Source organism: Rhinolophus sinicus, linkage group LG02 (genome assembly GCF_036562045.2).
Source record: "Rhinolophus sinicus isolate RSC01 linkage group LG02, ASM3656204v1, whole genome shotgun sequence".
NCBI lineage: Eukaryota > Metazoa > Chordata > Mammalia > Chiroptera > Rhinolophidae > Rhinolophus > Rhinolophus sinicus.
Window position 1 is genome coordinate 114457443 of NC_133752.1, and position 16043 is coordinate 114473485.

At 35.6% G+C, this 16043-nt stretch overlaps 1 protein-coding gene across 3 annotated transcripts in view; it reads right to left on the reverse strand.

The window, feature by feature from the left end:
• Window positions 1-15970, reverse strand: part of FERRY3 (FERRY endosomal RAB5 effector complex subunit 3) — a 45575-nt gene extending 29605 nt beyond the window's left edge. The window contains exons 1-6 of one of the 3 annotated variants that reach the window (XM_019756940.2): window positions 15746-15970; window positions 14183-14385; window positions 12645-12790; window positions 7845-8026; window positions 3280-3379; window positions 3057-3178 (exon numbers count right to left, since the gene is read on the reverse strand). In XM_019756940.2, coding sequence (XP_019612499.1) covers window positions 3057-3178; window positions 3280-3379; window positions 7845-8026; window positions 12645-12790; window positions 14183-14360 — 728 coding nt within the window. In that variant the 5' untranslated portion in view covers window positions 14361-14385; window positions 15746-15970. Of the gene's footprint in view, window positions 1-3056; window positions 3179-3279; window positions 3380-7844; window positions 8027-12644; window positions 12791-14182; window positions 14386-15542 lie in introns of all 3 variants that reach the window. The other 2 variants (XM_019756939.2, XM_019756938.2) reach the window with 2 other exon arrangements.
• Between the last annotated feature and the right edge of the window lie 73 nt (window positions 15971-16043).

Sequence of the window (16043 nt, forward strand, 5' to 3'; positions counted from 1 at the left end):
TGACAGAATCATAGGTAGACCAACCACTCACATTATGATGCCACCATTACCCTGATAGCAAAACCAAATGAAGATATTATAAGAAAAATAAACTGTAGACCAACACACACACACACACACACACACACACACACACGGCATATTTATTTATTTATTATTTTATAGTCAATAATTTATTTGTATTTATATTTTATACATGTGACATAATACATTATTACTTATATATGTAAGTTTTAACTATAAAACTTCTAGAAGGAAACAGGAGAAAAATCTTTGTAATCTTGGATTAGGCAAAGGTATCTTAGATAAGACACAAACAATTTAATAATTGATAAATTGCACTTAATTAAAACTTTGCTCCTCAAAAGACACTATTAAGAAAATAAAAAGACAAGCTAGAGGGTGAGAGACAATATTTGCAAAACACTTATCTGATGATGGACTTGTATCTAGAATATACAAAGAACTCTCACACCTCAATTAAAACAAACAAAAAACAAAGGAGACATATGGATGGAAGATCAGCATATGAAAAAACTGTTTGACGTGACTAGCCATTTAGGAAATGCAAAGTAAAACCATGATGAGACATCACTACAAAACCTACCAGAACGACCAAATATCAAGACCAAGTGTTGACAAGGAGGTGGAGCATCTAAAATCCTCACACATTGGTGGTCAGAACGGAAACATGGACAGGCACTTAGGCAAACAGTCTGGCAGTTTCTCATAAGGTTAAGACATTTACAATGTGATTCAGCAATTCCATTTCTAGGTATTCATATATGAGAAACAAAAACATATCTATATACAAAGACCTGTTTATAGCGGCTTTATTTATAGTTGCCAAAATCTGGAAATACCTCAAATGTCTATCATCAAGTGAATGGATCAACAATAACAGAATATTAATGATCAATAAAAAGGAAAGAACCACTCATAAATGGAACAACATGAATGAGTCTCAAAAGCATTACTCTAAGAGAAAGATGCAAGACACAAACTGCTACATACAGTTTGATTCCATGTATATGACATTCTGGAAAAATCAAAACTATAGGGACAGAAATCAGACCAGATTGCCAAGAGCTGGGCAACAGGAAAGGAGATTAACTGTAAAGGTAGAAAAGGAAAAAAAAGGTGTAAAGGAGAAATCCTGTATCTTGATTGCTGTAATGGTTTCATTACTAATTAACTTTGTCAAACTCATCAAAATGTAAATCTAAAACAGATGATTTTTACTTTATGTAATTTATCCTCCAATAGATCTGACTTTAAAAAAGGCAAAATTAAATGAATAAAAATAAAATACAATTTTTATCTATCTCATATAGGAGTTCTATATGTCTTTGTCTTGAAAACAGATTTCTGTTGCCCAAGGAAACCCCTACCAAAAAAAGGAAAGCAAACCAAACAAAGTCATAGTAAAAACATTCCTTCCAGTGAACATTTGGTTTTCAAAAGCAGCAGCAGCTAGAGGCCAATATTTACACAGTAGAACTGATACTATACATTGAATTTCTGAAACTGTAGCAGCACGGTGAGAGAGAATTTTTACAGCAAGGGGTTTTCTCAGCTTCCCTAAATTAGTTACTTTCCACATTTTTGACCACGAAATACAGCATATATTTTACATTTTGGCTCAATACACACATTCACTTATAGAAAGCTTCAGGCATGATATGCTCTGATATTTATTTTTCCCTATTCTACTCTACTCTGTTCCATTCATTCCATTCCATTTTTTCGTTATTTTACAAGTCTGACTGGAAAGTAAAAGATCTAGAATGATCCCTAGCTGATGGCAACCAGCAGTTTGAGAAACACCACTGTACATTATAGCATATGGATGTTCCCAACACATCTTTCCCTACAGCTCTCCCTCATCACTATTTTCATTTGAAATAAGGAGTATAGTCAGCAATTTAAAAAACACCATTGTGTAGTATAGCATACAGACATTGGCAGTCCATCTTTCCCCTTTTCATCACTACTTTCATTTGAAATGAGGAGTACAGTCAAACATGTTATCATCAAGAATGTTACCCATCTCAATATAAAAGAACATTGTTTAAATATTTCTAAGGTGTTGACTTGGGGAAAAAATAAGGCAAATGGGAGATTATAATACTTAGATAAGAGGTGACAAATATCAGGTAAACAGTTAAATGATCATCCACTTGCCCGTTTGTCCACCCAGCCCATATTTACTGAGTATGTCTTATGTGCCAGTGTCAAGAGCCGGACACTTGGCAAGGGTCAGGGTATACAACAGCAGAAAAAACAAATATGGTTTTTGTTTTCAAGGCAAGACTAGTGGGGGAGACTGACATGATATAAATAAGACGCTATTTCTAAATGTTTATAGCACATATCTGAAAATGCTGGAAGTAGGATTATTATACTGTATTAAATATATTTCCAATTGAATATACTTTAGGATTTGAAAGAAGAAAAAAATTCTCCAACGTGTGAATATACAGCCAGGAAATAACACAGGCACTGTCAAGCTCTAGGGCAATATATGAAACATAATGTATTTAGGCCCTAAGGCATCATACAAGTTATGGGTGATGGAAAGTCCTCTGTATTATTTTTGTACCTTGTACATGCTTCTATTACTGCACATATAACTCTATACAGTATTGTTTTACTTACAGGTCAGTCTCTAGAATATAATCTCCATGTGGGCAGATGTCATTTTTATTTTTTTGCTTAGAGAGTGCTTAGCATTTAAGATGCAGTCAACCAATGCTTATTGCACTGACGGAAACTAATTCAAAGAAACAAGAGATAGTACATGGGGTATTTAGGTATAAGAGATTTATAAAACTACGTTCTAGAGGAGAAATCACTATTTAAAACCAACCAATTAACCCCCCTCTCAAGTAATCCACATAAAATCCATAAAACAAAAGATTTTAAAAGAAGTATAAAACTATCTTGAATTTTCATCGGTAACTTAAAAATATCTACAAAAAGGTTCAATTTTACAATAAGCACAAATTATTAATAACACTGAATTTTCATCAAATAAGAATACATATGATTAATACCTGAGGGAGCTGTTGTTGGGGTTTTTCAGGTCTTGATGAAGTTTTATCACCCATTCTTGATACTCTTGCTTTTGGATGGCAGTTGATTGTTTTAATTCATTTGACCATTTATTTTCTAAGACCTAAGAAGAGACAATATACCAACTGGTTATTTTTTTTTACAAAAATAAATAAGTGAAAAAAAATGTAACTACATTTCTAAACATCGTTGTACTTCACTTACCTGCTGGGATTCAAAATGCTGAGCAGCCAGTGAATTTACATCTTGATCTGTCCGTGACTTTCCCAATTCCTGCATCACTTTTTCCATTTCAATGCCTTGTCTGAAACATAAATCAGCAGATCAGATATAGTCATCAAAATTTTAAGATATACGACCATTCCAGATTCATTAAACAATCTCTGAAAAGTGGACGTAAAATTTTTTTTATATTATTGGAACATGTCTAACAATGGCAATTATAATACCCGGAAAGCACTTTGAAGCCTTGGAAATGGAGATGTGGAAAAAACACTGATAATTTCATTTAGCATCAACAACATCATTTATACAGCTAAATTTTAATCTAAGTTTAATATGTGAGTGAAAGCAGTCAAAATCTGGGTGATCTTTCAATTTCCATGGCAGATGTTTACAAGTGCAGACCCCTTTTCATCTGCAGATTTCCCTAAAGAAGATACTCTGCAATTCCAGCTTAAATATATTTTCCATTTACTTGTACATGAATTAAAGTGACTTCAACTTTTGAAAGTTAGTTTATATTATAACCAGAAGCTGCCAGTTAGGTTCTAAGAATCAAAGTGACAAAAGTCACAAAGTTCCCTTTACAGAGGAACATACTATTAGGTTGGTGCAAAAGTAATTGCGGGGTTTGCAATTTTTAACCTTTTAAACCGCAATTACTTTTGCACCAACGCAATACTTCTGAAGATAAGCTTTCGTCTTACCTTCTTCATTTATTCAAATAAATAACGTGCATGAAATAAAAAATGGTTTTCCTTCCAGGAAAAACTCATCGTATTAGAAGTTTCTATTTTAGTTATTTATGAGAGAAATGGGTAGTGATAGATGGGCCTGGGGGAGCCTTCATCAGTGCTGGAAATATCCTATTTCTTGCTCCGGGTGGTAATTACATGGGTGTGCTTACTTTGTGAAAATTTATTGATGTGTACATCTACAGTTTGTTGCCTATTTTGTATGTATGTTATATTTTAATAAATTAAGTTCATTAAAAATTTTCAAATTGAAAATTATCTTCTAAAACAAATGTGTTAAAGATGTTTGTTCTAAAACATATTTTTAACACACTTAGAATGAAACAGACATCTACTTAAAAAATTTCACTATCATTTTGGTTAAGTAAACTGCTCTTAGAAGCAAATTTACACTTCTTTATAACAACTGATTAAGATATGTATATGAGTAATGAAACTCATTCACATGTTATACATTTACACATTTCTATACACACCTTCTAGGATTAAATATTCAATACCATTTAGTCCCCACTTAATTCTAATGTAGGTGACTCACATTAACTTTTTAATAACTATTAGAGGTCAGGTGAAGATTATGCTTGCAAGTAAGATTTTTATTTAAAACAGGATAACTGCTAAATATTTATACATACAAACTTTGATATGAATATATTCATATTTTACATTACACATGTTCCCTCTAGTGGATAAAAGGTATCATTGCCATTTTTAAGTTTAAAAAAAAAAATAACTTCAATCTGGTTTGCTAAAAGGAGCAAATTTCCAGTGAGACAAAGAAAGGCTAATAAATAAGAAATCTACAAATAAAATTTCATGAACATGTATTTTACCCTAAATGTGTAAGAAGTGAAAGTAGCTAATGATATAGTGAATAATACAGTATATATTTTTGATGATTAAGATAAAAGGAAATTGTGTTATATTTCAGATGAACTACTAACTATGCATTGACTTAGTGTGTCAGGCATGACAATTCTGACAACCTGTACATTGTTTTGAAGACACTTTGGGAAAAAGATCATTATAACTTTATTGATGCTGTGCTGAGAAACTGCCTTTAAAGATGTAAAATGAAATTTAAAGGAAAGGAGAAATAAGGAATTGTGTCACTTCTGCTCATGAACTGGATAAATGAATTAAGCACCAAAATTTTGGGTGAAATTCCTCAGATACCAGTGAATTCCAACTTACTTTAAGTTACACTGTTCAACTTTACAATACTGGTAAATGTTATCTACCTTAAGACAAACAGCTATTTTTCCTTTTCAAGCTAACAGTTTGGATATGTGAAAGATAAACTAAAACACTGGTTTTTAAATAAATGTTTTCAAATATTGTTTATATGTTTAGAAAGAAAAAAAAAAGCAAAGCCCCTTCAAGAAGTCTGGCCAAAGGACATTTCAAAAAATACCATAAACCAAAAAAAACCTCTACTAAAAAATATTCTACGAAAGAAAAAAAAAGCATAAATTAGCAGTAAATGCAAAAATTAGTGAATTCAGCTTCCCAAAAGGTCCAAAGAATCATGTGGATAGGAATCTGTTTCAATCAGAGAAAATAGAACCATTACAGAATATTGATATGAAATTTTCTGGGCGGTGTAGTGAGTAGGCAGTAAAGTAGACCACAATTTAGAGCAGCTCAGCAGCTGAAAGAAAGGACTAGTAACAGTATTAATATGAACTAGATGGCCAAGCTAGGAAGTTTTTCATATCCCTAACTATAGGCAGAATGAGTGCAGTCCCAGAAAACGTGAGCTCCAAGAACAGATTCAGAATGAGTTTAAGGTTATATAGTTAAAGCCCTACTAGGAAAATGAAGTTCAACAGAAGGTAATTAATTTGTATTAGGTAATTATATTTTTATGTATTTTTTAAAAATAAAATCTTTATTTTGTTCTTATTTTTAAAATATATTCATAATTTTATTGGCTACATAATAAAGAACTAGAAAAAAATGGAGTTTTTGTCTCCCCCAGGGACACAACTTCGACTATTTACCCGGTGGCACCTATCCATACTGCGTGTATCCCACCCTAGAAAGGAATAAACTGCCTCAATACAGGTAATGAGCAAACCCAAGCCCATGAAGAATGACAAATATCTCAAAACATCATGTTCTTTTTGACACAGAGACAGCTCTAATATCTTGTTAAATATGAGAATAAAAGGTCCAGAGGAATAGCATTATTATGAAAATTTACGAATCTATGCAATATAATAAAAATGCTGATCTGGTACACAAGAAAGTAGCCCTCAGGAAAAATGATTAAATCTATTTACTTACGATTTTTGTGTTTTAAGTGTTCTTAACTATGACAACCCTCAAAACAACACGCTATTCTCATCTTGCTAGTGCAATGTTTTCTAATGCAAAGCTAACGAGGGCCAGGAGCAAACCAGTACCTCATTTTAAATTTACTTCTTTGGGACTGATTTAATAATCAGTCCCAAAGAATAAGTGTGATTTGCTGCTAATGCATTTTCACAATCAACGAAATTTTACATCAGCAACACCAAAAAAATTATCTTAATGCTATGTAGACCTAAGTCTTAAGTAACTGTTTTTAAGGTAATAAATGTTATTAGATTCAGCTAGATTAAAATGGATTATCTGGAAAGAGGAGAGTGTCCTGAATTATTACTATAATTATGAAATTATTAGGAAGCTTTCTGGAAAGTCATGCTTTAAGATAAAAAATGCTAGCAATTTTTTACTTACTCTGAAGGAAAAAAACAGGTCATAAGAGCATCGTTTGCATACTATTTTAAGTAATTCATACAAAATGAATTCAAATTAATTAATATTTCTTGGAATAATGCCAGTGTTTTTTGTCCTAATGCAAATAAGCTTATAATATGCACTGAAAGAGACCATGGACTGAGCCTCAGCAGAGTTTTAAACAGGTTCTGAACAGGGAGGCAGTGTGGTATAGCGGTAAGAACTTTGGAGTCCCCTTCTGGTTTCAAATTCAGTTTGTCCTTAGACAAGTTACTTAAGCCTCAGCTTTCTCATCTGTACAATGGGGATAATGAAATGACAGTAGGGTTGTGGTAAGGATCAAATGAGGAAAGGCATCTGGTATGAATTGCATGTTTGTATCCCTTCCAAATTCATATGTTGAAAGCTAACCCTCAGTGTGATGGTATTTGGAGGTAAAGCCTTTGGGAGGTAATTATGTTTAGAAGAGGCCATGAGGTTGGTGCCCTCATGATGGAATTAGTGCTTAGAGGAAGAAATGTTAGCGCTCTCTCCCTAGAAGAGATGCACTGGAAGTGCGCACTGAGGAAAGGCCACACGAACGCACTGCAAGAAGGCACTGTCTATAAGCCAGGAAACGGGTCCTCCCCGACACTAAATCTGTTGGCACCTTCATCTGGGACGACCCAGGCTCCAGGACTGTGAGAAGTCAACTTCTGTGGTTTTACCTATCCGGTCTATGGTTTTGTCATCGCAGCCCGAGCTGACTAAGACAGCATCCAAAGCACTTTGCACAGTGCTTGGAACAATGTAAACCTTCAGCAGAGGTAAGCTATTCCTTTTTTAGAAATAAGAGTAGATAAGGCCACTGGAATTTACTTAGGTAATTTTTGAGAAGTTTTCTAAATCTACAAGGACTTACTTCCCAGTTGAAATTACAGATTTAAACACACAAGAAAATTAATTTCTAATATCAAAGAATTTTTTCTATTTTATTCAATTTTACAACAATAAGAACAAGTTATTCTGCAGGCCGTCATATCTGACAATATAACATTTAATTATGATAATGCGAGAAATTTGAAATACCTCTCTTGTAATTTTTTCAGCTCCACATCTCTTTCACCAATCAGTTCTGAGATACTAACAAAGTAATTATGTTCCAGATTTAGGAGCGTTTCAGAGGCAGGAGAATGGATTAGGTCATGGTACACATCTGCAAAATCTTCATCCCAGCTGGGCTCTTCAGGCCTTGCATGCTCTAATGTGGTCTACAAGATAATACACAGACATTCTTAAATCATGACACAGAATTTTTATTTAACACACTACTAGAAATGTACGTATACAGTGATTATATTTCTGTACATCAGACAAGGACAGAAAACCCCTCTATTTATATGTGTGTATATATTGGTTATATAGGATTATCTGAGTACCTCCCAAAATAGAAAGATACAAACGGTGTTATTTATATGGTTTACCTGGTGGCAGGGATGGGGAAGGGGCAATGTGGAGGCAGGCACAGAAGTGTCCACAATAGAAAAAAACAAAACAAGTATGCTATGATCCAATTTCTGTAAAACAATATATACATACATGAAGGGATGTTCAATAAAATGCTAATGGTGGCTATTTCATGACAGTGAGGTTTCTGATGACCTTTACTTTCTTTATAATATACTGTATAATACAATAGTCTGGATGTATTAATTATGTAATCAGAAAAACTTTTCATTATTAAAAAATATATTGCTAAAAAATGTTTTGTAGGCTATATATTTAGCAAATGAGGTTACCTAAGTGGTCACCTGTGTGGTGATGAAATGACCTTGAAAACCCAATTCATGCATAGGATTTTATATCATGATAAACATATGCAATTTTCATATTTTGATCTTTTCTAGTATTCTGCTTTCTTCTTAAAAATGCAAGTATGCTTTTAGGTATATGAGAAGAGTAGCTATCCAAATAATAAAGGGACTGAGTAAACACTGATTAAGAAAAACAGCAACACTGAGAGATGCGAAACAAGGACACCCGCAGCACACAAATCCACTCAGGGCTGCCTGTCCCACGGACGTGTGAGGGGGCGACTCAGACCGACACCGTGCTTTACAAGTGAGGACACCGATACGCTAAGTCCCTTGTCAAGGATCATACAATTTGATGGCAAAAGTGGAAATAACACAAAGATTGGTATGTTTTTTCCATTACTGTTCTTTGTTAACAGATCACCTATAAAAAAAAGGACAATCTGAATTTTCTCCTTTTCTTACCAATGAAAATATTAAAAGCTGCAATCTATAACATAACTGAGTAATAATTTACCTTAAAAATAAAACGAATGGATAAATCACAGAAACAGCTATCTTGAACTTGGTCAATCAATAGGTGAACTTTCCCCCTTGTTTCCTTCCTTTCACTTTAGTCACTTGCCAGATCAGGAGGGAAGAGTTTAAAATGACTAGCTGACCCTAGAACACGGACTTCATCTACTCTGTGCCTCTGAAAACCTGAAACCACATGCTGATACCTGCTCCCTATCATAAGACCTGGCACTGCTCTAGGAATTAAAACCAGCCCATGTAACTTAACCTTGGTTCAAAATTCACTTCAGGCTCAGGCTAAAATTTTGTAGGAAAGAGCCAGTGCCAGGTAATAGGGATATGCCCGGCCACACACACATATGCTTGGCCAGACGTTCAGTAACCCCACGAGCCATATCAGCTGTCTATAATAATTTGCAGCGTCAATTGAAAACTCAGCCTAGCTTTGTGAATGGGCAGAGGCTACCTACGTGAGAAGCACGAAACAGTTTCTCCTTGACCTAACTGCCCCGTGGCCTCAGGAAAGATGAAACTAGAACGGGCGTTGTGAGCGCTGAGAGCAATGGGGCGGAGGGAAGGCCTGCTGAGAGAATAGTACTCAGTGCCCAGGCCATTCTTTCTCCACTGCCACATCCAGGCATAAAACTCTGTTTGGGGCTCAAACCATTTGGCACCCCCGATTTTTCTTGGCCATCATTATCTAACAGCCTACCCATCACTCACCCTCATTCATTTAAAGCTTTGGCACTGAGTTCACACCCTTCCTCAGATGTGTGATGACACACATCCTTCATCAAGCCCGGTCACTTTGATGTCCATGTGGATAACCCACAATGCCTTGCCTTCTTACTTCCCTGAACTCCATATCTTTAATAAGTCCTCCACTCCACCTCAGTTACCCATTCTGTATCATCACCAGCAACAGCTCAACTTGGAAAATTCAAACATTCGGTCTCTGACTATAACCTTCAACCAAGATTTCTCATTCAATGACTCCCAGGTAATTGTTTCTTCCACCTCGGCAGGACCTCCGCTCCACAGATCCTCTACTTTTTCATTGTTTCTCAGCCATGGGCTCCCACCTAGCTTCACCTCCTTTCCTATGCAGCTTCCATTCCACAGACCAGCTTTCAACCACTATCTTGCCAAAAGCCTCCACTCTCCTTACTGATGTTCTTTCTCTTGCCCACCTATAAGAACTCTAATCTTACAGTCAGGTTGTAGAGGGCTACAGCAGAGTAACTGCAAACCTCGGAAGTTTATGGCGGCAGATTGGTGTGACTAAACTTTCCCCTCAGTGATGCCTGGCAAGCCTATCTTTCTCTGGTCAGTTCTCTCCTCAAACATCCAACTATCTCATTAGCCCCCCACTTCATCCAAACAAATGACCTGTCTTTATTACTTCTCAGATAAAGTAGAAGCAGTTCTTTTACCATAACGTCTGCTACTCAAGTAGTAAAATTGTCTTAATTTATGTCCATCCTTTTCTTTTTCCTTTATGCTAAAATGGAAGAAGTGTCCCTCTGCCCAGTTAAGGTTACTTTCCTACTTGAGCTCTGGATTCCATCCCTTCTGGTCTTCATCTCTACCATCTGAAAAGAACAAACCTCTGACCCTGTGTTCCCAATCTGAAAGTGCCTCATCCTTCTCCTCTGTAGAGCCAAACTTCTTGAGTTATCTATTCTCATTCTCTCTACTTCCACATTCCCACACATTCTTAAAGTCACGGAAATCTAATTTCTGCCCCTAATCATTTAAAGTGATCTTGCCATACGAAGATTACTTGATAAACCCAATGGATATTTTCTGAGTCTTTCCTCGCTTGACCTTCTTTGCAGCATTTGACACTGTTGACCATTCCCTCCTTCCTGGTGACTCTTGTTTTCTTAATTTTCATGAAACCATAACCATTTGCCTTCTTTCTACGTCTTTAGCAAGTTCCTCTCTTTCCTTTGCAGGTTCTTTTTCCTCTGTTAATACCTTATGCACTAGTATTTGTTCATTCATTTGTGTATTCTCTCATCCGTTTATTTGCCACCCATCTCCCCAACACATACCAAAGCCCTATTATTTGCAGGCACTGTACTAGATACCAGAGCTGTAATAAAGTAGACATTTCCAGGTGGATATCCACAAGTAGGAGATACAGGTAAGCCAATACACAATTATAATACAGAGTTTTGTCAGGATTCTGTCTAGGCATCTACTCTTCTCATTCTACATAGTCACCATGTACAATTTCATTCATTCCATGACTTTGAAATTTATCGATTGCAGTGTTATAACAGTCTGTGTCTTCCTACTAGATTGTAAGCTTCCTGAAGGCAAAGACTCATCCTCAACTGCATACCCAATCCATTTTAGAGGTACAAAGAATACTGGTTAAATAAATTAGTGGAATTATTATTTTAATGAATCTTACAGCTTTATTCTTTTTTATCAGCAGAAAGATCAGGTTTCTTTAATTGTAATTATCACAGATATATCTTTTTTATGCAAATATTTAAAATAATATCTGTAAATACTGTCATCTTTTAAATAAACTAGGAAACCTTTCTTGGCACAGTGCAAACTACTTTGATTAACAAATATGACCCCATAAAATGGATTTCTTTCAAATTCCCATAGACTGAACTGCTTAAAATAGGATGTAATTCACTCATTAAAGCTTGCAATTATTGAATTTATTTGTCTGTTTACATAGTTCTGTATCTGGCTCTCTAACTAAAATGTAAATTTCAGTTTTTTGTCTGTCTTACTTCTATTTTACACCCAACACCTAGTACAGTACATGGCATATAACAGATTCTCAACATACTGTATCCATCATAGTTTAATTGGTGGGGGTATTTATGATCAAGGGCATCTTAGACTTTATGAAATAAGGTATAGTATTTAAATGGAAAAATGATGATGTTATATAACTATGTAACAGCAGTGAAGATAAGTGATAGGACAAAAGTAAACCAGACTAAAATGAACTACTACTGTTAGTTAAGGTTGCCAGATAAAATACAGTAAGTATACAATAAGTATACTTCTTATGCTAAAAAATTATTCATTGTTTACCTGAAATTCGAATTTAACTGGTGTCCTTTATTATTAATTACTAAATCTGGCAACCCAAGGCTGGTTAGAAACACAAAAGTAACCTCTCGTTTTATAAAGGCATTACACAAAATATTGTCTTATATGCTAACCCTCATACAGGAAGGAAGCACTCAAGCATCGATATAGAGTGTATATTATGGAATACATTTTTGTATGTAAAGAAAAAAGGATTCTACAATTGTTCAAGTGTTATCTTATAAATTTAAAAATCCTCATCAACTATATGGTGATGGAAGGAGAACTGACTCTGGGTGGTGAACACATAATGGGATTTATAGATGATGTAATACAGAATTGTACACCTGAAATCTATGTAATTTTACTAACAATTGTCACCCCAATAAATTTAAAAAATAAATTTAAAAAAAAGAAAAAGAAAAAAGAAAAAAAAAATCCTCATCAAAGTCCAGAATATCCTTGAAATTTACAATCTGATCTGTTTTCTTACCTCAGCATAAGCTTTGGCCCATGTACTTGCCAGCTGATGTAAATCTACTTCACCTGACTTCACAGATTCCAGCGAGGCTTCAGCATCTCTATCATAATCTCTGAGAGATTCTCCTTCTATAAACTGGCTCAGAGCCTCTTTTAAGTCTGTAACAGGGACAAGAAACGCCATCATCAGCGAAATCCAGACATAAATAGGGAACATCTTACCTGACCAAGCATTCCAATGTGAAATTTTATTTCATCAAGCTTATACTCTTCATACAATGTCTAAATAAATAAAACAAATGTAGGGGATCATTTAACTAATTTCACAACTATTTTCCTTTACTATTACAGGTTATTGCATGGACAATGGTCAAAATTCTTAACTCTTATGTACAACCTTGATACTAATTTGAAAGGTTAATTTCTTAAGCCTGATGCTTCAGTTTGAAACTGAGTAGGTAAAAAAACGTAAAGAAAAATCATCTACAGATTTCAAGGGTTAAAAGGTTACTATATTTAAGTGAAAGTTTCCTATATACGTATTGTTATCTTTTGAATTTGAAAGAGAAATTGAATAATTAATATATTAAAACTGATTTAATTCAGATGATCAATAATTCAATTTTAGAGACACAACTTAGAGGCTGATATAATGGAAAGAACAGAGACAGAAGTCAGGATACATGTTCTGATCTTGGGAGGTTCATAACGTTTGTCACATTAGACCAGAGGTTCTCAGTCTTTAGCATGCATCAGAATTTAGCATGCCTAGAGGGCTTACAGAAATAGATTGCTGCATGCTACCCTCAGTTTCTGATTCAGCTGAAATGGGGTGGGGCCCAAGAATTTGCATTTCTAATAAGTTTCTAGATGATGAGATTGCTTCTGATCAGGGAACAACTTCTGAGAACCACTGCCTCAGGCAAATAATTTAACCCTTTATTTATAGGTTTCCTTATTTGTACAATGAGGTTGTGCTAGAAAGATTCTAGGTTCTCTTGCAACTTTATCTTTCTATGATCCAACAGTCTCAACTGAAAATATTTCCCTTATCTGTGAGATAGAACATAGACTTTTAAAAATGGTTTAATACACATCACATCATGGAATTAATTTAGGTAAGCAAAAATTCTGCAAAAATTAGTATTCCTTCTCCTCCATGACATCTTAGGAATTGAGAATCAGATTATTAAAGGGGCAATACATTTAGCAACATAATTCAATAATATAGAAAGTGATAGCTGAAATGCCTTATGAATGCACCAACTGAATTAAGAGGTTAAAAGTTCTAATCCAGATTTTGTAACTAATTTATCATTATATAATTTACTTTTTATACTAAACTGCCTTATAAACAATACAAGGGTTATAAGAAAAAGCACTAAATAAAACAAAGGTCTGGGGAACCTTTTCATTCTTAAAAGCAGTTAAACACTTCACATTTTATGGCTGTTTCTAATGCTTGCTGGGTTTATGCTTTCTAATGTGAAACTTCTAATGACAGAGACTATAGGAAAATAATAAAGTGGTATTAAAAAAATCAGTCCTCACCTTTTTCTATAAAGCATGGTAAACTGTGCAGCAGCATCAGACGTCCATGTAAATAAGTGGCATCCTCTTGAACAGGAAATTTGAGGGGTACCCTCAGTTCAAAGCACTGACTTCCTACTTTGAATTTATACACAAATTCCCTCTCTCTGTTGCAGAATCTTTCTCTGTTTTTCTTCATCTTTTTTGGCAGGATATCTATAGAACTAGAAAATAAAAGCAGCAGGTTACAAGTCCATAAAAACATGATGTTTTCATTGTTCCTGTTACCACTTCTAAGAAAATGGCCCATCACTCAGAGATTTTATTTGTGTGACTCTGAGCATGTTTTCCTACATTTATCCCTGCATTTTCATTTTCATAGTGAAAATGAAGGGCTTCTTTTGAAAATGAAAAGTTTCTTTTAAGCCTTATTGAAGAAAAAAATTATGCCCATGGAGTTTGCATTCCTAGGCAGGGTTCTCAAAAACAGGGAAAGATTACATGGCGAAAAGAGCAGAGAGAATTCTTCGGAAGAGCTACATAGGTGGACAGATACAGAGCTTATGAAACAGCTGACGAATACAAAGTCAAAGAAATAGATCAGGGACCAAGAAGTGATCTTGGAGATCTTAGATGTGCTAGATGGGATTGGGGGTAGATGAAAGGGAGATGGCGCTGGAAAGGTTTCCATGTGGGGAGAAGATATACAGAAAACAAAGTACGAGATACTCCACAAGGCAAACTGGGTGATATTCAGAAAGAAGAAAATCTGGTCAACAATAGAGAGAAATAACATCATATAAAGATTTATTTATCAGCCTCCTTACTAGACTTCCTGTCAATAGGCGCCCCCCGCCCCCGCATTAAACCCCGTCTTATGGGACCTGAGACAGAATAGACTCCAACACTGAAGTCACAGTAATCTTTCCAAAGTTCATACCTGATGGTGCTCATCTGCTTAAAACCTTTCTATCACATTCTATTGGTCTCCGGGTAACAGTCAAACTCCTTAACCCAGCTTACAATGCCGCTGCTTACATCTTCAGACTTTTTTTTCCAGCACCTGCACCCCTCTTCCCCAAGACACAAATTCGCAAACTTTTATCTTCCAGCCATACTGAACTCGTTTCTAAACCAAACCTCTTTTTCCACTCCCAACCTTTCCGAATGCTTTTCCTTTGCTTAAAACACTCTTACTGTTCTTCTTGGCGAAATATTTTACCTTTGGTTTCAATCGGTTCAACATTTAGACTTATTATGTTTCAACAAATTGATTCTTTAGTTCCCTCCCCCCCCCCCCTTTTTTTAAGCAGGGGTGAAATCAAGGAAGGATCTCATGCAAAAACGGGATAGGAGGAGGAGTGCTGTGCAGAACTCACACCGCCAACACAGTGAGGATCCTGAGGCTCAAATTAGTCACGCAAAGGAAGGGCAGAAGCTCCAGCCGAGAGAGGGGACAGTCCCTCCTTCAGGGGTTTCATTCTAAAGGGGTGTCCTCACTCTTGGTTCTGGGCTCACCTCCTCGAGTTCCGCACCCTCAAAGCTGTCAACGAGCCGCCGCTTAGGGACCATCAGCTGACTTACCGACTTGTTTTCACAGCCAGCAGATCCGCTTCAGCAGATTCGCGCACCCCTTTTCCTCTTTCCTGCCACCCCGGAGAAAATTCCTCGGTCTAAGTGCCCTCTTGTTCTACCCTGCCTCAATTTAATCATTCAAAAGTGTAAGAAGGTATATTTCTACTGTTACTGTATTTCAGACACGGCACAAAAACCATTGTCGTGACGAACATGCAGCGGCAAAATACAAACTCGGCTCCGGTGGACCGGAAGCGGAAGGGCAATGTCTTGGGGGAAGGGAGTGAACAAATTAGCTCTTCTCAGA